The following is a 24155-nucleotide window of genomic DNA, read 5'->3' on the forward strand; positions in this document are numbered from 1 at the left end:
ACCCAGCCGTATGCACGAGTCTTAGTCCTTCTCCGATAGGAGAAGTCCAGCCCGAACTGCCACACCATGTCCTCTCTGAACCAGAGCATAAGAAACCCAGTTGCAGTTTCAGCCTGATTGGGCCTTTTCATTTAGGTACAGCTTGGTTCCAGTGGCACAGTGTACAGAGGGCCCACATCTGGGTATACCCTTGGCTACAGAGGGCATTATATCTAGCACATACAAGGTGATGGGCTGAATTCTTGCTATTTGTTTAACCACTGGGTAGGACTCCGTTCTTCCTATTTCAAATCTGCTATAAATATCAATGTTATTCCCACACTCTCAACAATTTAAACATTCCCTCTGGCCACCTCTTGCTTATCAGCGGATAATGGTATTTGTGACAAGAAATTATTAGATATTAATACGATATTCCTGCATCTGGGAAATGCTCAACTTTGTAAGATAATTCTGGCAAACCCTGTTTCTATTTAGCAATTACTGATGTTCCACAAGGTGCTTGTTTAGAGGTATATACTTCCACCAAAGATGTATCATCAGTACGAAGAACAAACGTCTTGTTTCCCCGTAATCATGGTTGTAAGTAGTGTACCCCCCACCAGTGTCTCATATTTGATTACAGAGATTGTTGCTTCCATGCCCCTTAGAGCTCTGGATGTGAAAGCTTCCACTTCCTCTTTTTCACCTCTCCTCTGCCTGAGTACTGTACCTAGTGAACAGACACTCGCACCAATGGATATTATTTTGGGGTCATATATGTTAAAAGGCCTAAACACCATCTTTTCTCCCCTCCACAAAAGCAGGTGGACATTCTTCTCCACATACAAATGTTTCTCCTAAATGCTCATAAAGGAACTTTTTCTAAAAAACGTGGAAGAAATCTGATGTAAAATTGTACGATGTCCAAAAAAGATCTCCATTGCCCCTTATTTTGCCAAGTGGAGGTAACCTGGATAGCTTTAACCTAATACTCTGTGTTTGGTGCACCATTGCTTGATAGATGATGTCTTATGTAGGCCATGCCAGCGCCTTGAGACCCTCATGGGTGATTTGCCACGCTTTATAAATCCTTGATTGATTGATTCCACTCACTCCATACTTAAAGACCTCAATGTCATTCTCTTTTCGTTCAGGATTCCCAGTAGATTCTCCAATATTTTATAGTACATTCTTTAAAACACTAATACATCACCTTGAAAGCACAGCATTTCATCAAGACCCCTAAAGAGGACGCCATTACTCTGTGAAACACAGCTGAGGCCGATGCCAGTCCAAATGACATGCCAATTTAGATTTACAAAGTATGTTAAGTGTTTGAAGTCTTTGTGAAATACAATTTGGTGCTTTGTGACTGCTGTGTTTAGGCTGGTGAACATCTCTGCACTTTTAAGTAATGCCAACATCTCTGATGTATTTGACGGTGGCTGTTTGTACATCCTAATGTTGGCATTCAAGTTGAGGAAGTCAAAGTACATCCTGAATGATCCATTTGCCTTTCGGGCAGAAAACTATGACCAACCAATCTGTACTCTCTATTCTATAAAACATGTCAAACTAGCAGAGATGATCTAGCTGTGCTTTCAGCTCTTCCTTGAACTATATTGGTATCCTCCGCGCCGTATGGACACTGGGTTGTAAATTAAACAGACGTGAGTTGTATTGTGTATGAGCTCTTTGAGTTTATAGACTTTTCAACGCCATGCCTCATTAAATTTCGATTACAAATAAGGTTTTCTAGTCTATTAATTGTCTTTATTTCTCTTTTCAACAAAACCTAATCTAGAGGATTGGCATTGAGAACTGTCTCAAGATATCTCTGTTCTCTCAGCTCTTACAAATGTGAACCTTCATTATCAACATTCATCATTCTTGGTTTGGAATTTGTTATAAACTGTAGAATAGCATCAAACTCCCCCAACAGCTCTATGGGTTTCCTCATGTATGCTATGGGTCTGACATTCGATTTTCTCAAGGTCATTCCATCATATTTTATACCCTTCTCGTTCTTCAATTAATGTGCATCAAAATCCTGAATCTGGCATCATCCTCATGCACACCCCATTAACATTAATACCTTAATAAGTTGCAAACACACTTCACTCTCTCATCACTATCCTGACTGACTTCAAGAATGTTTGTGTTATGCATTTGAAATATGAAATTATTTTCATTAATAATAACAAACGCAACAAAAAAGGAATGCGTGCTAGTGTAGTTGTGTGAGACTCGTCAGTATGTATAAGAAGTTTGGGAACATGGAGTGAGCTGGTTGGCTGGCTAGGGCACTAACTAAAGGGGGAATCTGATTGTCTGTAAAATGATGTCAGTCCCAGAGTGGGGATGTAGCAGGTCACAAAATGAAGTATTACCCAGTGCATCAGACATCTTTGCACCTGTCCTTTTTCATAGGGTTTTCTACCATGCACCAGGAAAACTCTCAAGATGGCATCAGTGGCATCAGCGCCGCCCCACTGCTTAAAGGAAAAATAAAATGATAATAACGTACCGTTATTATCATTTTATTTTTCCCATTGGGCCGGCCAAACAGTCCTGCGCACTTTGCATCTTACACACCAGGCTGCGTTTGACACCCTGGCGAGGAACATGCAAAGCTTCCCAGACCCTGTCTGAGCGCCGAACCGCGGTGCTTCGACCGATCAAAACGCTGCAGTGCAGCATTGTGATTGGCTCAGGAAAGCCTGGGAGCCCAGGTGCTTCCTGCTAGCAGCCGGGACTGGAGACTGGAAAAAGTAAGAGGGCGGAGGAGAGGTGGCGGCCGGCACAGGTAAGTCTTTTCTTTTCTTTTCTTTTCCTCTCAACCCTCCAACCCCCGACCAGTAGCAGCCGCTACTGGATGGCATCAAACAGAGAAGAAGGTATTCCCTCTTCCCGGAAGTGCCTAGATTAGAATTCAACACTGAGATTTAGGTCTGTCGAGGTACCTCTGTCACTAGAACCAGTTGTGCATAGTCTTGTGTAGGCTTCTCCAACGAGTAGCTCATGAGCTACCAAAAAGTAGGTCTCCTGAGTGCTGCCCACCTACTAAATTAGAAGCTTTTACTTGGTTGACTTAAAAGATGTATATCAGAATTAAAAAGAGAGTATTCGAGATAAAAATGGGTGTATTTGCGGAACTCAGAAGATGATGCCGGGAGACAAAAAGGTTGAATTACCAAGATATATTTAAATCTTATATTTCAGTGATAAATCATGCAGCGTTGAAGAGAACTTACTAATATGACCTTGGTGCCAGTGGCATTGCGGCTATGATTGTTATGTTTCCCTAATGTAATCTTGTTTGATGTGGTCACTGTTACACCACAAATAATGTTATTTGCTCAGGATGATTTTCAATCAACATAAGTAGCTCTTGTTAAAGAAAAGGTTAGAGACCCCTGGCCTAGTGTCATCATAGGAGAGTCCCCTAGCCTAGTGTCATCATAGGAGAGTCCCCTGGCCTAATGTCAACATAGGAGACTCCCCTGGCCGAGTGTCATCATAGGAGGAGTCCCCTGGCCTAGTGTCATCATAAAAGGAGTCCCCTGGCCTAGTGTCATCATAAAAGGAGTCCCCTGGCCTAGTGTCATCATAGGAGAGTCCCCTGGCCTAGTGTCATCATAGGAGAGTCCCCTGGCCTAGTGTCATCAAAGGAGAGTCCCCTGGCCTAGTGTCATCAAAGGAGAGTCCCCTGGCCTAGTGTCATCAAAGGAGAGTCCCCTGGCCTAGTGTCATCATAGGAGGAGTAACCTGGCCTAGTGTCATCATAGGAGAGTCCCCTGGCCTAGTGTCATCATAGGAGAGTCCCCTGGCCTAGTGTCATCATAGGAGGAGTCCCCTGGCCTAGTGTCCCTGGCCTAGTGTCATCATAGGAGAGTCCCCTGGCCTAGTGTCATCATAGGAGAGTCCCCTGGCCTAGTGTCATCATAGGAGGAGTCCCCTGGCCTAGTGTCATCATAGGAGGAGTCCCCTGGCCTAGTGTCATCATAGGAGAGTCCCCTGGCCTAGTGTCATCATAGGAGAGTCCCCTGGCCTAGTGTCATCATAGGAGGAGTCCCCTGGCCTAGTGTCATCATAGGAGGAGTCCCCTGGCCTAGTGTCATCATAGGAGAGTCCCCTGGCCTAGTGTCATCATAGGAGGAGTCCCCTGGCCTGGCAATGACACCAGTTTCGCTGCAAAATTTAAGGGGCAGGGCTTTCTGCTTGACTCAGGGTCCTGGGAGTCAGGGAGCTACTGGTATAAAAGACTGCACAAACCCTCGGGCTACTGAAAGGACACACCTCTTTAACAAACATGCGCGTCCTTTGTTTATAATGGTCAGAGACAGATGGAATTAAAAATATTACCTTCCCCACTAAACAGCATAAAATCCTGGGAGACAGCGAATGCTACAGTCACCGGTCCCTCGAAGGCCACCGCGGCGGCAATGTTGGATTCTTCGGGCAGGACGTAAAATTTGGATATATTCATTTTTATGGCATCTTTCTCTTGGTAGGCGCACATCTCAGCCTGCAGGAAGGAAGAGAAACAACCTTAGGCGAGCGACCACCATTTCATTTGCAATCGCGGACAGTGAAAGTTAATCACATGAAAAAGTGCAAATGACCTGCTTAGAGGTGATTTCCGGTCCAGTCCACAGTTTATTCTATTGCACACCGCAAGCCTCGGCTCCATTATTCTACTGAGCGAGGCATCCTGGAAAATCTTGGTTTGGCAACTATTTAGCGGAGCCCCCACATGAAGGAAATATTATTTTGTTCCCTCTTTTCCAAATATATATTTATTACGTTAAGGTTGCAAAAATATGTGAGATTAGGCTTTTGTTTGAAAATTGGAACTTTCGCAATGATTTTAATATTGCATACTCAGCTTTGATAGAGCGTCATGAGATTCTGAGATTTGTAGGGGTGCATCATATTCACCGTTAGTCAGCACCCATATTAATCGATGTATGTATAGAAGTGTCGTAGAAATGTATTTGCTGTAATAGTTTAACATAGAAGTGGTTAGAAATGTAATAACGCTTTTGTGAAGATCAACGTTACAAGTTGTTGTGAATGTATTCAGTAAAACAATAATCATTAGGTTTGCATAATGCAATGTGTTAGGTTAAACGCATGCCATGTTGAAGTTATACGTGTAGTTTGCTTATTTGTGCATATAAGAGTAATGAACTAATGATTAGAGTGTGATTTAATAGTGTGCTTACTTTGTAAAGGCCTAATTGCATATACGTTAGAAGCGAGGGCCTGTTCATTTTCTTATGTTAGCTAATATTGTAGGCCGAAAATGATTCCCTTGGTAAAGGCTTTGGGTTGCAGGAAAGTGTGAAATGTTACAGAGACGAATTGGTTTCTCGTTCCCATGTTTCTGTTGCAGGTGCAAGGACATTTAGTTCGTTAGTGAGAATAGGTCTTTGTTTTAGGAGTTAAGATGTTGTGAGAAGCCAACAGGGGAGTGCATTGGAATGTGCAAAAGATACTTTTAGTATGGAAGGTGCCTGGGACCCAAGGTCAAGCTAACGGACGTTGGACGACAGAGAGCTCCTGATGGAAAACTACCGAAGGAAGACCTGGCTGAAGAGGTGTGCCGAAGGGCGTGTTCTACGATTTTGGGGTTTTGTATTAGGGACAGTGCCCCGTGGGTTGAGCGGATGAGGATTAGGCGAGAGGCTAGAAGGAGCATCTTAGATCGAGCTCTGACTAAGTGAATGTACTTCTTAGGAAGTCTTCACTACTGACACCTTTTTCTTGATTCTCTTGCCTGGGATGGGAATGCTAAGTAGGGATGTCACCTTAGAGTTAGAGTAGGGACAGATTAATGTTTTCTCCTTTTGACTAATGATTCCTGATTTAGATGTAGGACTGACTATTGCCTTTTTGATGATTTTGGAATCAGTAATTCTCTTTGTATTGAGCCGCTTGAGAATCTTGCGTAGGCTTGCATTTGTATTAGTGCCTATTTACCTTTTGCACCTTGTATTGAGGTGTCTGTATGTTCAGCTATTTTTGATTGTATTAAAATCCTATACATTTTTGATTCGGAGTCAGTGTTTTTTTCCAAATGAAGTCTAATTTTGGTAGATATATTTTGATAATTGTGTTCATCCCCTCTACGCTATTTGGCAGATAAAAAGATCCTGGCGACCTGTGAGGATTCTTGGAGATAACCAGGTAGGCAAGAATCCGGCCTTATCAGTTGGTAGCAGAGTAGGATGGTTATTTTCGATAGCGCGGGGAGATCTAGATTAAGATAAGAGATCCTTGAGGCCCATAGGCGTCAAGTGATGGTGACTCATCGGATGGCGAGCAGCGGACGACGGCGACTGATGGAAATTGATGGAGAGTAGCAGTGCAGCGGAAAGCAGCAGTTTGAGGAGGAGTGAGTATGAATAGGGTGAGATGTTTGTAGATTGTGGTGTTGATTTGTTGTGTGATGTCTTGCGGAGTTGGAGTGAGTGTTGAGTGATTGTGAGATCAGGCTGTGAGCGCGAGCAGCCCGGGAAAGTCTTAGGCTCGACGAGTAGCTTAAGCGATTGTGGTGTAGAAGACACCCAAGGTAGATTTTGTTGACCACCTAAAGGGGATCGTGAGACGTCATTGATCACCCGGACCGAGATAGGGGGTGCAAATGTGTGAGTGCGTGAGGAACCAACGCTGGTCGTGGGTTGTTGTACGTGGAATTTGAATATCTGTAACCTATTAGAGGTGATTGTCTGGTCGGACGTGGGCAGACAGTCGCCAACCGAGGTCGACAACTTCGAGAGACTGTGGACGGACAGTCAGAGAAGTAACTTGTTTGGGACAAACGGTTCTTTCAGCGTATGAATGGGACAGATGCAAGGGTGAGACGTGAGTTGTGAAGGAGGGGAACTGCTGCGAGCAGAGGAAAAGTGACGTCAGAGGGTGTCGCGCTGCGATAGGTCGGTTGGTGTGAGTCGCGTTGTTATTGGTGGATTTGACATCAGGAAGTAGACGAAAACATTGTGTGTGATCGAAATTTTTCCGAGAATTATGTTGAGGTGACAAGCATGTGGTTACACGTGGGGGAGAAGAGGCCCCTCCCGAGGATACTCCGGCACATTATATGGCAAGAAATGTGGGGTTGCATACCATAATTTGGCTTGAAAATTGGCATAAGATGACCCAGGGTGAAGGAGAATTAGCTTTCCCGAGATATGGCTCATTCAGGTCGGAAGTGTTGTATCAGTTGAAGTCTGTGATGGCGGCTTTACGACCTTTGCTTAGACCAACTCAGTTTGAAGCATTGCATGCATGGATTAGAGCAGCACATGACAGGAAAAGAGATCGAAGTCAGGAGAGGGTGAAAAAGTCGATTAAGGCATTTCAGAATGCAAGATGGGATGCAGAAGAGAAAAGTTGGAGAGTACAAACAATAGAAGGTGACAGGTTGTATCCCTTATTAGTAAAGACTGATGGTTCGAAGGTAAAAAGTGTGGATGATGATGATGACAGTGATACAAATGATAGCCTATTAGAGAGGTTGTTGTCCGAGAGACCACCTCCATACAATCCAGATCCCTATGAAGGAAAGTCAGCTCAAGTAGAAGGGACTAGTGGAGTACCAACTCAGTCCGAAGTGAGAGTAGAAGGGAAGATCTCGACAGGAGCTGAGGGTACTAGAAATCAGCAAAAACCAAAGGAAATGATGGACGGAGTGCTGAACATTGCAAGCACTCACCCCCAGTCAACTGATCTGGGTTTAATCCATCACCGTTCTTTAGCCCACTCTGCCACCCCAGTTCAGACATGGCCATATGCAAATCAGTCTGACCCTGTGCCTCATGGGAACAGTCCAGCCCGAACTGCCAAGCCATGTCTTCCCTGGACCGGAAACAAGCTTCCTAGGACCGGTTTCTGGCATTTCAGCCGTCTTCAGCTAGGCTTGCTTGAATCCAGTGGCAAAGTGAGTACTAGAAATCAGCCTACAGCTAGCACAGATGTTGGGAGAGGTGTGAGGTTACCGGATGCTTTAAAGGTACCGGTTACCATTGGACCCATCGTTTCTGTTTACGATCCAGACCAGGAGAAGGTTGGGAGCTCAGTACAGTCAGTTGTAGGAGCGAGGAGTGTGGTCGAGGGAAGTGGGTCAGTGAGCGGTTGGAGCAAACTCCAAAGCCTATAGAATGGAGTACGCCATTACCAGCTACAGCAGACTCCTCTAGGGGACAGGGAGAGTCAAGACCAGTGAGACAAAGGTCTTTGGCCGAATCAAGATCAGACTTGCGGATGTGGGCACCACCGGTGAGAAATCAGAATCAGAGTGTGAGAACAGCAGAAAGCGAACGAGGCACAATAGAGAATCGTTCTGTTCCTATGAGTATGTCAGAAGAGAGTAGATCTCAGGAACGGGAATGTGAGTACGATGAAAGGGATGGTGCAGCTTGTCGAGAAGTACTGAAGGGAGCCCTGAAAGGGAGAATGTTAGATGTTGTAAGGTTGAAGGCAGAAGTAGATGAGATAATAAGTGGAAACTTGCCCCTGGAAAGGACATTAATGTACGAACAAGATGAGTTACTCTTCGTAGCGAAAGATGTGACTCGCAAAGCACAAACTGCACATGAGAAGTTGTCAGAATTGGCCAAAAAGTATGATGTGGATTTGTCTAAAACAAAATCATTGCAAGGAAGTCATAGATTGCAGTATAGCAATCAGGAATTGGAAGAGAAAAGGGTCATAAGATTGAGAGCCCATATCAAGGATTTGATCATAGCAATGCGTGCATGGATCATGCTTGATAAGTGGGAAGAAAGATGGTCCAAGAAGAAAAGCTCTAGGAGAACAATAGGAGAAACGCCACCTCCGGGTCGGGGAATGACGGAGGTAGGGAATTACCCTTTACGAGAGGTACAAAATAGAAGATACGTGCATGTGCCTTGAAGTAGGGGTGACTTGGCTGCCTTTACGAATGATTTTCCCCGGCTGAGGGAGAAGCCTGTGGAGTGGTACAAGCAAGTTGATCGCTTTGTCAAAATCTCGAAAGTATTGTGGGTTGATTTGAACACATATTTTGACAATGTGGTTCCGAGTGACTTGTGGTCGGCATGTAAAATTGCTGTCGAGTGGCCAACCTCAGAGCCTGACAGGGACCCAATCTCGAATGGTCCATCGCCCATAGTGATGAAAAGGTTCGAACAGGTGATTACATGGTTGAATTCGAAAATCTCGCCTCAGGACATTGATTGGTTGAAGATAGCCAGGACAGTGCAAGAGCCGAAGGAAAAGGTGCATGAATTTTACGAGAGACCTTTGCAGGCTTTTAAGCAGTACAGTGGACTAGATGTGTTGGATATAAAAGACATGGGACAGTTTGTTTCGAAGTTTGTGTTGGGATTGAGACCAGAAGTTAGTCTCATGATACAGCAGCATTTAATTTGTTGACAGAACAAGCCTGTGGATGAGATCTTACGGTATGCTAGGTACTGCAGTGATGAGATAGAATCAAAGCACAGGAAGTTGAAAGACAAATTGATGCTTGTTCAGATGCAAACAGCTCAGGGACAGTCTAATGGAGGGACTTTAGGGAGAAAACAGGGAAACAATCAAGGAGGAAATCAGAATGCCCAAGGTCAGGGAAGACCAAAATCAATCGATCCGAAGACAGGGATGGATGTGGCGGCATTGAAAAAGACCACAGCATGTCATCTTTGTCACCAGGTCGGACACTGGAAACACGAGTGTCCTTTGAACCCGTTGAATCAGATACAGCAGGAAGGAGAGATAGTTGAGGTTCCTGTGACGGACATGGTCCCTACAGTGACTCGACCTAAGATGGTCAAAGGGGGACGGGTGTTCTGCAGATGCAGGTTCCTCAACCACCCAGAATACAGAATATGCAACAAGGAGCTCGAACTTACCTACAGATGCCTGTGTTTGAAGGGAGTGAGGAATACGGTTTAGACCCGTTGGCACGACCGCGTTCGAGAGGGGAAGAGGACTGTGTGCTTGGAGCAGTTTTAGAGGTAGATCAGAGGGGACCATTTGTGGAAGCAGACATTGATGGTCACCCTACAACCTTTTTGGTTGACACTGGTGCTACTCGGTCTACTGTACGATCTGCAGTAGTCCCTGACCTACCCCTCTTGGGACAATCAATCCAAGTCGTTGGTGTAGTGCATAAGAAACTGACTAGCCCATTGACAGATCCAATTCCGGTGAAGATAGGGAATTTCAGAGATCTGCACCAGTTTGTGGTGTGCGACTCGAGTCCGGTTTGCTTGTTAGGTAGAGATCTGTTGTGCAAGCTGAACTGCACTATCTATTGTACCCCGAAGGGAGTGGAAGTACAGACGAGGGATGATGATGCGATCTTTAAGGTTGCGAATCAGCGTGTGTGCATAGAAATGTATCCAGCATTGACGGTGGAGGAACTTCCACTCGATCTGAGGGATTCCGTGTCAATTGACGTGTGGAACCTCAGTGGAGAGGAGATCGGATTGGTCAAAGGTGTAGACCTGAATATACAGATTAAGCCAAATGTAGAATTCCCTAGGACGCCCCAGTATAATTTGTCACCTGGAACAATTGCAGGGATTAAGCCTGTAATCGAGTCTATGATCAAGCAAGGAATTTTGAAGGAGATCATGGGTAGCCCATGCAATTCGCCCATCATGGGACTACAGAAACCGAGTGGGAAATTTAGGATTGTGCAGGATTTTCAGAAAATTAATGAGATAGTCGTCCCATGTTGTCCAGTGGTACCAAATCCGTCTGTGATCCTGTTTCAGATCCCATGTGAAGCTGAATGGTTCACAGTGATTGACCTGTGTCAAGCATTCTTCTCGATTCCTCTGCATGAGGAGAGCCAATTTCTTTTTGCTTTCCGTCTGGATAATCGTGTGTTAACGTGGTGTCGTATCCCACAGGGGTATACAGAGAGCCTGTCTATCTTTAATCAGATCTTGAAGAAGAACCTTGAAGGTCTTGTGTTGCCACAGAACTCTGTTCTGGTGCAATACATTGATGATCTGCTTGTAGCGTCAGAAACTGAAGACGCTTGCAGGATCGATACCATTGCTTTGCTGAATTATCTGGCAGAGAATGGACACAAGGTGTCTCCGAACAAACTGCAGTACTGTTTGAGCAAAGTGCAGTATTTAGGTCAGAGAATTGAGAAAGGTGTCACCCGATCGTATTGAGGCTATTTTGAACATGCCTGTGCCCACTACTCAGAGAGAAGTCCGAATGTTCTTGGGAATGGTTGGCTACTGTCGCCAATGGATCCCAAACTTTTCCTTTGAAGCAAAGCCTTTACAGCGGCTGACGCGTAAAGATGTGAGTGATCCGGTACCATGGGACGAAGACTGTTTGAGTTCATTTTTGAGGCTGAGAGAAGCTTTGTGTTGTGCTCCAGCTTTGGGAATGCCGGATTACAACAAGGCATTCGCATTATTCTGCTGTGAAAGGGAAGGTTGTGCATTGGCAGTCTTGACTCAGAATCATGGAGGTGTCCGTAGACCAGTTGCCTACTTCTCAGCTACTTTAGATCCAGTAGCTTCTGCGTTGCCCGGATGTCTCAAATCCGTTGCTGCAACAGGTGTCCGTATCGAAAGATGTGAGAGCATTGTCATGGGTCATCCGCTTACAGTTTATGTACCGCACTCTGTTGAATTGTTGATGACAACGACTAAAACTCAGCACCTCACCAACAACAGGTTGACGCGTTATGAGCAAGTCATCCTTGCTGCAGAAAATGTGACGTTGAAGAGGTGTTCTGTTTTAAATCCTGCCACATTGTTGCCTATTCCAAATGTAGATGATGAAGATTGTGAGGACCAGGATTGTCTCGATGTGACTGAATTTATTTATTTATTTATTTATAAAGTTTTATATAGCGCGAACAAGATCCCAGGGGATATCAGAGCGCTTTACAATCCAACTAGAACAGGAAACAACCACAGGAAAAAAAAAACACAATTGTGCACCAAACCAAGACCAGACATTGTTGATGAGCCGCTCCTTGACCCTGATGAAATTTTCTTTGTGGATGGTTCATGTTTAAGAGACAGTGCTGTATGTACCATCACAGGAGTGGTTGAAGCTGCTTGTTTAGAAGGAATACACTCCGCACAGGTGGCTGAACTTATTGCTCTGACTCGTGCCTGTTTGGCTGCTGACAAGATTCGGGTAACGATCTATACCGATAGTCAATACGGGTTTGGTGTCGTTCATGACTATGGACAGTTATGGGCACAGAGAGGGTTCATGACATCCTCTGGTTCACCCATCAGAAATGGGGAATATGTGAGACAATTGTTGGAAGCATTGCACTGTCCGGAGGAAATTGCATCTGTCAAATGTTCTGCGCACAGCAAGGGAAATGATTTAGTGTTGCTGGGAAACAGCCACGCGGATGAAGTTGCTCGGTTTTGTGCAGAACAGGGATGCATATTCACTGAAGGGCATGTTGAAGAAATCCAAGAAGTGTGGAGGACTGTCGTACTGGGTGCATGCCTCGCATACCCGCAGAGTTCCAGCACCCTTGGAAGATACAGCTCCTCTTGTGAATGAAAATCCAGCTGAGGTGGCAGAGCCATCTGAGAGGGCAAGCCAAGCTGTGAGGGTTGCAGATGCAGTTGGTTGTGCACTAGATCGAGCTGAAGGGGAATGTGCAAGTCAAAGCCCTGAATTTGACTCAGAAGGAGAAAGTGTTGCTGTGGGTGGAGTAGAGTCAAATTCTGCTAAAGAAGGAAGTAGTGCACAGGGTACTCGAAGGGAGAGCAGAAGTGCCACAGAAGCAGAAAGAGTTTGGCCCGTGAGTCAGAGACGGGCAAACTTGAGATTGGCACCTGGAAGAGATCTTTCCCCAGTGTCTGAAACCTCTGAATCTGTGCAGAGTGACGAAGAACAAGCTCGAATCAACCTGAGAAGGTCAAGGAGATTAAGAGTGCCGTGTCAAAGGAACGCCTCACCAGAGTGGACATACGCTGTGACTGATGCCAGGCATACCGAGCACGGGGAGGCTGAGATCCTTGACATTGATCAGCAATTCTACGAACTTGAAAAAAGAAGCGTTGCTGAGAATTCCAGGATTGGAGATCGAAGGAATACTGACCCTCAATATTCCGAATCCACCGCTTCTGAGTAAAGTTCATGAGTTGATTTTGGAGACGCTGGTTTTTCTGACTTTTGCAGTTATACCATCAGCTCAGGAGTTGGGAATACTTCGCCTTGAAATTTTGCAAGGGGTCTTAGAACTTTTGGGACCAAATATTGTTCTGGACTGAAAGTGAACTTTTGTTGTACATAAGTTAGAGAGAAGATAACCTAGGCCCGAGTGGAAGAAGAATAAAGTTAGGGACTTTCCGCTAGAGGCAACGAAGGAGGGCTAGGGAAGTCTTTGTGGACTCTGTAAATAAGGAACTGAAAACTGCTAGGGAATTTCCAAAGTGGTGATTGAACTGATTTGAGAAGCAATACTCGGATGAGAAAGAGACGTTTACCCGTTGCTGTTGAACTGAATCCTGAGAACTCTATAAAAATGGCAGATGCTGGAAATACTCACCGTAGAGCTAAATTAGTGATAGATACACTTTTAGGGGTAGTGATAGCTGCGATAGTTGTAGCCTCATATATAGTTTCACATGAGCAGGAGGGGGAGGTACAGGGGACACCTACACCTACCACCTCTAGCCAAAAAGGGGTTACTATAGGAGCTCAAAGGGCTTTGATACTTGAAGAGAGTCGTAGATTTCACATAGATCTGTCTAGAAGCGATTTCAAGCTTAATGCTTATGCGAAGCTGTTGTATGAGTATGTTGATGCAATGGGTGCGAAAGATTGTTATGTGTGCATGCAGTTACCTTCTTCTGTAGATGAGGGTATTAGATACCATCATCTTCCACTAACCTATGGAATTTCTTGCAGCTTATTGCTTAGCATCTTCTATGAGAGAAGACAGTTTGAGTATTTATTTTCCAATTACGATGCAGTACTTCCTGAAGTGCCGGCCTATAAGCATTTGAACAAATACGACTATTATAAGTCAGAGGACAGACTTCGGAAGTATTTCATACCGACTTTGAGTTTAGATACAGCTTATGCTCACCGACATAATTTGACATGTTTATTGTCGAAAACTGAAAAGAAGTTTATTGGTCAAATTGAGGATAGATATAGAAAACTAACCCAGACACGAAATTCAGGACAGAGTCCAGTGGATTGGACTGATGAGGAGAGATAGCACAGATCTAAGGGGAGTTATGGACCTATAGCGTTAGATCAGATGCAGAAGGGGAAGTTGTGTGTGAGACGTCCTCAGACCTATTATGAAAAGGTTTTGGTAGGACAGAGTATGTGCGATCATACCTTTACTATGGAGGACTCTGTTAAGAACTTTTTGCAAGGTCCGGTACAAGTGATTCCAACTGTGTATTTTGTGTGTGGAAGGAACGCCTATGTGAGGTTGCCTGCGAATTGGTATGGTACATGTTATTTGGCTATCATTTTCCCGAAGATTTATCATGCGGAAGATTTGAATCTTCTGGAGACCGGACATCATTCTAAAGTACGGAGAGCTGCAAGTGCAGGAGCAGTGATTGGTGATATCTTTGGAGCAATGATATCGAGTTTGAGAGTGGTTTTGAATGAAGTGAAGATAAGAAAGTTGGCGACTGTGGTTGATGAATTGTCAATGAACACTGCGAGGTCTTTGCTGTTGGTGGATGGAGAGATGTTGTCGATAAGGACGATGGTTTTGCAAAATCGGCTTGCTTTAGACATATTATTGGCAAAAGAGGGCGGAGTCTGTAAATTGTTGAAAGTTCAGGAATGTTGTACGTATATTCCAGACAATAGCAAGGATCTGGAGAAATATATAGACAACATTACCACGATTAATCAAGAAATTGCGGATCAGACTGAAGTGGGTGTGTGGGAAAAGATTGGTAAAGGATTTGGTCGTGTGGGAAGTTGGTTTTCGAGTTTGGGGAAAGGGTTCCTTGGTTTTGTGTTGAAGCCCCTTATTATTGTTGTGGTTTGTGTGATTTGCTTGTGGGGTCTCATCAGAGCTTGTAAGTGGTACAAAGGAAATAGAGTTGAAAGAGCTCTTAGAGCGAGTGAGAGGCGAATGGCGAGACTGCAGGACAGTCAATATCAGAATTTTAAGCGAATGGAGAGGTTCCGACAGAGTAGAATGGCAACGAGCACTGTTTAGGTCGGTTCTTTCTCCAAGGGAATGAGATTATGATGGTGTGATGACAATTGTCATCAAAGGGGGGAACTGATAGAGCGTCATGAGTTTCTGAGATTTGCAGGGGTGCATCATATTCACCGTTAGTGAGCACCCATATATTAATCGATGTATGTATAGAAGTGTCGCAGAAATGTATTTGCTGTAATAGTTTAACATAGAAGTGGTTAGAAATGTAATAACCGGGTCTGGTGGCTCAGTGGACTAATGCGTCTACTACAGGGGCCTGTGTTCGACCTCATGGTCACAGGTTCAAATCCTGGCGGGTCCACTCAGCCTTTCATCCATCTGAGGTTGATAAAATGAGTACCATTGAGTTGGGTAACAACAAGCATCTGTTATTCAGCGCCAAGATACCCATAGTGGTGAACGTGCGCTTTACAAACACACATGTTATGTTTTGTGAAGATCAACGTTACAGGTTATTGTGAATGTATTCAGTAAAACAATAATCATTAGGTTTGCATAATGCAATGTGTTAGGTTAAACGCGTGCCCTGTTGAAGTTATACGTGTAGTTTGCTTATTTGTGCATATAAGAGTAATGAACTAATGATTAGAGTGTGATTTAATAGTGTGCTTACTTTGTAAAGGCCTAATTGCATATACGTTAGAAGCGAGGGCCTGTTCATTTTCTTATGTTAGCTAATGTTATAGGCCGAAAATGATTCCCTTGGTAAAGGCTTTGGGTTGCAGCAAAGTGTGAAATGTTACAGAGACGAATTGGTTTCTAATCCCATGTTTCTGTTGCAGGTGCAAGGACATTTAGCTCGTTAGTGAGAATAGGTCTTTGTTTTAGGAGTTAAGATGTTGTGAGAAGCCAACAGGGGAGTGCATTGGAATGTGCAAAAGATACTTTTAGTATGGAAGGTGCCTTGGACGCAAGGTCAAGCTAACGGACGTTGGACGACAGACAGCTCCTGATGGAAAACTACCGAAGGAAGACCTGGCCGAAGAGGTGTGCTGAAGGGCGTGTTCTACGATTTTGGGGTTTTGTATTAGGGACAGTGCCCCGTGGGTTGAGCGGATGAGGATTAGGCGAGAGGCTAGAAGGAGCATCTTAGATCGAGCTCTGACTAAGTGAATGTACTTCTTAGGAAGTCTTCACTTCTGACACCTTTTTCTTGATTCTCTTGCCTGGGATGGGAATGCTAAGTAGGGATGTCACCTTAGAGTTAGAGTAGGGACAGATTAATGTGTTCTCCTTTTGACTAATAATTCCTAATTTAGATGTAGGACTGACTATTGCCTTTCTGATGATTTTGGAATCAGTAATTCTCTTTGTATTGAGCCGCTTGAGAATCTTGCGTAGGCTTGCGTTTGTATTAGTGCCTATTTACCTTTTGCACCTTGTATTGAGGTGTCTGTATGTTCAGCTATTTTTGATTGTAATAAAATCCTATAAATTTTAGATTCGGAGTCAGTGTTTTTTTCCAAATGAAGTCTAATTTTGGTAGATATATTTTGATAATTGTGTTCATCCCCTCTACGCTATTTGGCAGATAAAAAGATCCTGGCGACCTGTGAGGATTCTTGTAGATAACCAGGTAGGCAAGAATCCGGCCTTATCAGTTTTTTTTGCCATTTTTGCACGCAGGTGTACTTGTGCCTCCCTTTTCCTTGACACTGTAGATTCACACACTGCGGAGTGCCACGCAAGCTATGCTTTCACATCTAAGCACTTCCTGGTGAGCAGCCTTAGTGCCAAGAGTTGACCTAAGATAATGCCAAAGTATGCACAGTGCCATACAATGGGTCCTCACTTAGAAGACCTCCAGAGGCAATTGTGATTGGCTGGTCTAAGTAAATGAATCCTCCAATGGAAAATAAGAACTGATGCAAGAGAACAAGTAATTCGGGCACTTAGGTCTGAGTGTGAAAGTTGATGCACCAATGTAAGTCATTCCAAATTCAACTTACCTTCATCAGACAGAATTATGACTGGTTTCTACAGGGAGGACTTTCAATGCACACCTATAGAAGAAGATCATCCTATGGGGCTCTCTCTACCCAGCTCAGTCTTAGGGACAAGCCCTATTAGGAGCCCTTTGACAAGACTATGGGTCTGAATTTGAGTGTGGAGGACGAATTACGCCATTACAAACGTGGCAGATATCCTGTCTGCCTTATTTCAAATGCATTACATGTTATGGAACCTGTAACAAGGCAGAAGGGATATCTGACACATTTGAGATGGAGCATCCGACAGCCACACTCTAAAACAGGCCCTATGTCATTCATACAAATCCTTTGAGTCAAGATACTAAATTGTGAGCCGGGTTTGCTTCAGAGAGCCTTTGTACATCTCTGTCTCTCAGTAGCTGTGTTTAGGTGCACTCCCTGCTTGGATACAGTACATGAAGCCTTGACTCACTTGTCTTGCTATTCGGTTTGTGACATCATCATAAATGGCCTCAGTCCAGAAAAGGCAATCAGTTTCCTTCCTTGAGCAAGGATGTAGCAGAACACAATCACCCCACTTGGCCATACTCCATTCCTGCTAGCCGCAGGGTCACCTGTACCTCTGCAACAGACTCATCCTCCACCTAAGCTGTGAGCCCAGTGGATGTCACCCCCAGAAGGACATTAGTGGGGGATGGCATCTCAACAGAGAGCTATCCAGAACAAAGGCTAGATACCCAAACCAACCCATTTGAGATTCTCAATTTATATTTAGGTGGAAGGAACAACTTGGACAATTTGCAGTGTGTATATATATGTATATAAGTATATATATATATATATAAATAAAAAAAATATATATATGTGTATATATGTGTGTATATGTACATATGCAGAGCAATGAAAATACGACGCTGCACTTTCGTGTGTTTCAGGTTTCCGATCCATTTAATCACTGTTCCACCTGTGCGTTTCAGCCATTGCACCCCCGATCACGGTGGCCAGTCTGTTTACAATTACAATGTTAATTACTTCCCCTTTTATGTCCCTGAGTGGGAATTCTGGTACATGTAGTTTCTCTGGCATTAGACCTTAAATATACCTTAATCGTTGTTAAAAACATAGGCCATATATCTAATCCCTTTACGATGCTGATTCCTTCGCATGCTTGCGACGGTGGCCCTGACGGGGTGGCAACCCCTAAATCACACAACAGTCTTTATCCTCATCACTTGAAAAAGACAGCCAGGGCAAAAACTCCATAAAGCATGAAACTTTTAATTTAAGGCAAAAAGAAAATCTTTTGAGACACCTATATATATATATATATATATATATACACACACACACATATATATAATATATATATATATTTATATATATATATATATAGATAGATAGATAGATAGATAGATAGATAGATAGATAGATAGATAGATAGATAGATAGATAGATAGATAGATAGATAGATATATATTATATATGTATACTGCCCTGCTTGAAGTGAAGTGTGTCCATCAGGGATAAATGTAATGCTATGTTAAGTGTTGCTTGATGCACACAGTTCTCTTCTGAAATACAATTATAGTAGGGACAAAATATTAAACAGGTAAGTGCACAGAGGGAGTTAAGGGTTTACTAATCTTAACTCCATGTCTACATACCTTGAAGATATTTATAAAGCATATGAGGTAGAGTTAGGTATACAAAATTTATACAGATTTTACATACCCTTTGATATTTTGTCCCATGATATTCCGGTCACGCTATTGTGGCCATTTTATATTTGTCTTCGATATCCTGACCTACCCCTGAAACACAATTTCAATAAATACATCTGGATGCCTTTGTCTCTAGTGCAGACTTCTCCAACGAGTACCTCGTGAGCTACTGGTAGCTCACCAGCTACCGAAAAGCAGGTCTCCCGAGTGCTGCCCAGCCTACTAAATTAGAAGGTTTTGTTTGGTTGAGTTAATAAATTTATACCAGAATTCAAAAGAGAGTATTCGAGATAAAAATTGGTGTATTTTTATAAGTAGCTCTTGTTAAAGAAAAGGTTGAAGACCCCTGCTCCATTGTAATTGAGAGACTTACATGTTCAACATATTTGTAATCTTCTTTCTTCATAATTCCGTGTTCACTGACATATTCTAAGGCGAGCCTTGGCAACCCTCCACAGCAGGCTTTGTTTCGTGAGTCGCAGTCGACAAGTTGCTGCTCACTGAAGTCTAAGAGCTGTTTATGTTTAATACAATAACGGGACTCTAGGGCTCCAACCTGTGTAGAAAATACAGTATTGTCTGCTTCGTAAACAAAAGTAAAATCACACATTGTTGAAAAACAATAACAAATTCATTAAGTATTTGCAAGAGCAATGGTGAAGACGTGTGGTGCCACTGTTTGTCTTCCTGGAGAAATCCACCCTAGAATTGTTCTTTTACATTAAACCCTACAGATCCATGCCAGATCCACAAAAATCCAACATATAATCCAGTTTCTAGTCCAGGCATGGGATGGAAACCACATTGCCTGTGGCAAGGAATGAAATCAGTGGAATCAAAGCCTGCATATCCATACTCCTGATTTCTAAGGATGCATCGCCATTATCATGTGATCAATCGCTGATTCTCCATCCTGATGCTCTCAATGGCTGTCTTTCTATTCTCAAGTAAACAACAGTTGCCTCTCCATTCTAAATCTATTAGAGCAGTCAACTGCCTCCATCACTGTTACTCATGATCATCTAATCAACTAAATTCAGGAAGCCAGCATAGCTTCTAATGACTCCCTGCAAAGATGTCAATGCTACCATCGAAACTGACATCAGATGGTGATATGGGACCTCTTCTTCTGAGGCGTAATTCTGGCAATCTAAGCCTTCCATGTGCCATGTTTCCTTCTTATTTAATCTTTATATGCTGCATCTCAAGGAATAGTGTTTTGAATGCATGTTGATGATATGCAGAATTACCAGGAACAAAGAGATTTCCTATTCAAGGTGCTGAATATCTCAGAGGAGAGGATGGATAAAAGTGTCATCAAATGTAAAAAGGTCAACAACTCTCCTAGGCGATAACACTTCTGCAGGTCAACAACCCTCCTAGGCGATAACACTTCTGCAGGTCAACAACCCTCCTAGGCGATAACACTTCTGCAATACGGCCCTCCACATCATGTCCCCAAACACTTTCTTTGCTCACAACCCACCGTTTCAAAATGAGTCACAAACCTAGGATCTTCAAAGAGAACAAGTTCAGCATATACTTATAAATGAAGGGGAATCATGGTTCTAATGGATGAGGCTACTTTGGACTGCAGTTCTGCACATCGACCACAACCATTTTGTAGAAGGTGGTGGAACTAAACCAACGCACATTACATCAGATGTATGGCGAACTAGTCAAAAAAGTACAACTAATTGCTAGCTTCAAAATAGAGTCCATCACAACTCTACTAGAGTGCAACAATATAGTTAAAGCATTGTGTATAATATTTATTTTTCTTTCTTCCAACCTGACATACCATACCTCCAAATGTAATGAATGCTCAGACACCAAACATCCTCTTGAGTCATATGAAAATACTGCAGTGTGCCAAGGGAATAAAGCTGCTGTGCATGCCTCAAAACATAGAATGTAAATGCTTACGGTGGCAAATGCCCAGCAAGATCCACAGAAGGAGCCTTGATTTTTGGGTTCTGTGACACAGTGTTCTTTCCTCCAGTCAACCTCTTTGGGAAGGTTGACATTAGTGCTGTATTTTTGAACTTCCATGGGTTTTTCTGCAGATCGTGGAGCGGTCAAACATCCCCTTGAGTTTCGTTCATGTGCTGTCTGGATATAAGAAATAGAATTCAATGTTTATTTTGCAATAATGCAGTGGGATTTGCGCAGTCGAAGGAGTCAGTCTCTTTGGACCGGAGCAAAAAGACTACTCTCAGGAGATTGGAAAGGGGCATCTGATCTGCTCTGAATCTGCAATGCACAATTAAATCATCTCTTTACACTGAAAAGCAACGCCCTACGATTTGCATAAAGACAACTAATCAAGATTGAACATTTTATGATCATCTAGTTTCAGCGATCTTCCCAGCTACCACACAATGGAAGTCTCTGCTGCATGACCTTCTAGGGATATCTTGTGGTTGGATTATATGGTGCTTCGCGTGCTCTTCTCACAGGTGCAGAGGTTCATTATTCAGCCCCAAAGGAACACATACCAGAACATTATGATACATTTTAATTTATGTGTACTGTTGTAGCTTGACTCCTGAGACGAGAGAAGGGAAAGATACACAGCAGACAGACAAGCATTTCAACTTAACATGAGTCGTTTTAAATCAAGGCCTATACTAACCATGGTCAACCTTAACATGACAATCACACTCAATTTAAGTGTGTGAGTGGTGCAGATTAATGCAAATGTTATGCAAACCTTAAAATTATGACCTCTCTTCACCAGTAGCTATTCCTAATTTTTCACACCTGTCACTAGAGATTGCAGAAATGTATTCAAGTCACACCAAAAGTGATGTAATTTCACTAAAAAGCCAAGTTGGAGTATGTGACATCAAATGATATCAGTTCATGATGATATCACAGGAAGTATTGTCACATGGCGCTTGACCCGAATGCCATCACAGAAAGTGGTTCTTGTAAGCAAAGTAGGGCATATTTGGCACTCCTTTGTAATGCGTTGAAGTGATTTTTAGACGAGGTAAATATTTTCTGACATAGCTCATGTTCTAAAAGACCAGTTTTTCTTCTATGCAAATATGTGGACACATTTGTCTAAGAGATTTCATTTCAGGGCATTTATTGCAGCTTGAATCGCCATATTTATGAATACCCCCTTCCCCACATCAGTGGAACCAAAATATTTTTAATGTAAGTAGTAATAACTAAGGGAACGTGGGACAGAGGGAATTAGAACTGCATTGTATCCCTGTATACAATGTCTCTTTTCAATCTTTAACTTTTTAAAATGTTTTTCTTCTCGCATTCAAGTACATGAAGTATGTCACATTCCTGGTAGACTGCAGCAACCCAAGTACTTTCTTTTATGCCAAAGTCAACCGTAATAGCATTTCAAAAGTTAGACAAATAAGAACAGTAAAGCATTATTAAGTATTCCTTATTTAATTTAATGTATTTATTTATGATTTTTTAAGCATGTAAATACTGAAGAAGTTGACCCAGCGTTGGATCCTGTAAAGCCTGTTTCTAGTTCAAATTATTTCAGTTAGCCTGCCAAAATGAACATAAAAAAAGAAAAACTAAGACCTAAAAAGCCATGTAGATAGTTGATAACTAGGAAGGTGATTTCAGGTCTTGACTGTATTGTATGCAAACAAAATATCTAGCTAGTCGTAGTTTTTTAAAGGAAGGAACAGTGAGAAGAAAATCTGAGGAAGATCAGAAATTCCTAGTAGGTTGATGGACGCAAAGGAGATTTCAAGATGAAGAAAGTGTTTCAAAGTGGAGTGCATAATGTCAAATGGTGTTGTGAACAGGATCCTTACACTTGCCGTATCACAATTTTCCTCCCTACACCTTGCAAACCTCCTATCAGCATTACCCAGTTAAATATGAACTAACATGAAACGATCAGATGGAAATCCCAACCTTCATAAATGGATTACTCTGTGGCCACACACGTGTTCACCCACCTCCTTAGCTTACAGATATCCAGATCGGTGGGTTAGAACCACCCCATTCAAGAGATGTCCTTATGGGCCAACATCAGATCTAAAGTGTAGAGAAGTCACTTGCATCTGGACATGACTATTTCAAGATCTATTCTCAAACGTACCATGTCAGAAGTCACTATGGTATCCATCTGCATGACTGTCATCAATCAATCGGTGGTTAAAATCTCCTGTTGGATATTGAGGGTGTTCGGAAGATTTTCGAACCTCCTGCCATGTGAAGCCCAAAAAACTGTAGTCCAGGTATTAATCCTTTCCAGACTTGACAACGGGAACATACTGTACCTCGGTACCCTGGACTATCTTATTTATCAAGTGCAAATGGTGCACAATATGTCAATTCAGCTTTTGTTTAAACTTTCCTACCATGCCTCTATATACCAGTACCATGTTCAATTGCACTGGCTACCAGTTAACAAGAGTATCAGGTTCAAAGCACTGATGGTGGCACATGCCACCTTTTATAAGATGGGACCCAATTACCTGTCCAATATGATGGTTGAATACTGTCTCAAAAGAACTCTACGTTCACAGTCCGCAAGGTTGCTAACTATCCCCATCACCGAACGGTAGAAATGGGGTGGATCAGCCTGCTCGGTTCTTGCTGCCAAGTACTGGAATGAGCTTCCTCTTCCTCTCAGATACATTCCTGAGAAGAACTCATTTCACAAGCATGTTGAAACTCATCTGTTTAAGCTGTAGGGTGTGAGATACAATCTATTGGCCATCTGCGTTAGCGCCGGGACACTCTTTCAGTAACTGTTACGCTTTAGAAATCCCCTCATTCATTCAGAAGGTTTCTCCCCCAAGAATAGTTGGATTACACTACAGTCCTTAATTGTATGATAAATGGTGACTTCGTCGCTGTTGAAAATCACACAACCTATGAACTCCAATGTTTGAAATTGCAGAAGTATGCCTCCTGTAAACTTTTAAGGGACATGGGTCTGAAATGAGGTTATACAGTCACCCAGCGGTGGCTCCTCCGCTTAGGCAGAGAAGCTCCTCCCCACTGCTCTGTGAGCAATGGAGAAAGGAAAAATAAAATGAGAATAACTCAATGTATTTATCATTTTATTTTTCCATAGTGGGGGAAGTTTACGGGGCGGGCTGGGCTGTCATCACAGCCAGAAGGGGAGGAGTGGCTTGGGCACTTAAGTATGCACATCTGTGTGGTTGTCCCTCAGCAATACTCCTCATATCCATCTAGATGTCTCTTTGTGGTTACTTAGCCATGCTATCATCTTCCTAGCTGTATTTACATTTTTTTATATTTTCTTCTAAACTGCCATGTAGTGTGCCCCAGTAACATCCGTTAGTTTTTCTCTATTTGTTC

At 43.0% G+C, this 24155-nt stretch overlaps 1 protein-coding gene across 1 annotated transcript in view; it reads right to left on the reverse strand.

Annotated features, from left to right (window-relative positions):
- The window catches only part of LOC146854120 (cathepsin S-like), a 45457-nt gene that overhangs the window by 8830 nt on the left and 12472 nt on the right, over window positions 1-24155 (reverse strand). Inside the window, exons 4-6 of the mRNA XM_085651896.1 lie at window positions 20760-20945; window positions 19207-19389; window positions 4348-4510 (exon numbers count right to left, since the gene is read on the reverse strand). Of these exons, the coding sequence (XP_085508022.1) occupies window positions 4348-4510; window positions 19207-19389; window positions 20760-20945 (532 nt within the window). The remainder of the gene's footprint in view (window positions 1-4347; window positions 4511-19206; window positions 19390-20759; window positions 20946-24155) is intronic.

This window comes from Triturus cristatus, chromosome 4_1 (assembly GCF_964204655.1).
Source record: "Triturus cristatus chromosome 4_1, aTriCri1.1, whole genome shotgun sequence".
Taxonomy (NCBI): domain Eukaryota; kingdom Metazoa; phylum Chordata; class Amphibia; order Caudata; family Salamandridae; genus Triturus; species Triturus cristatus.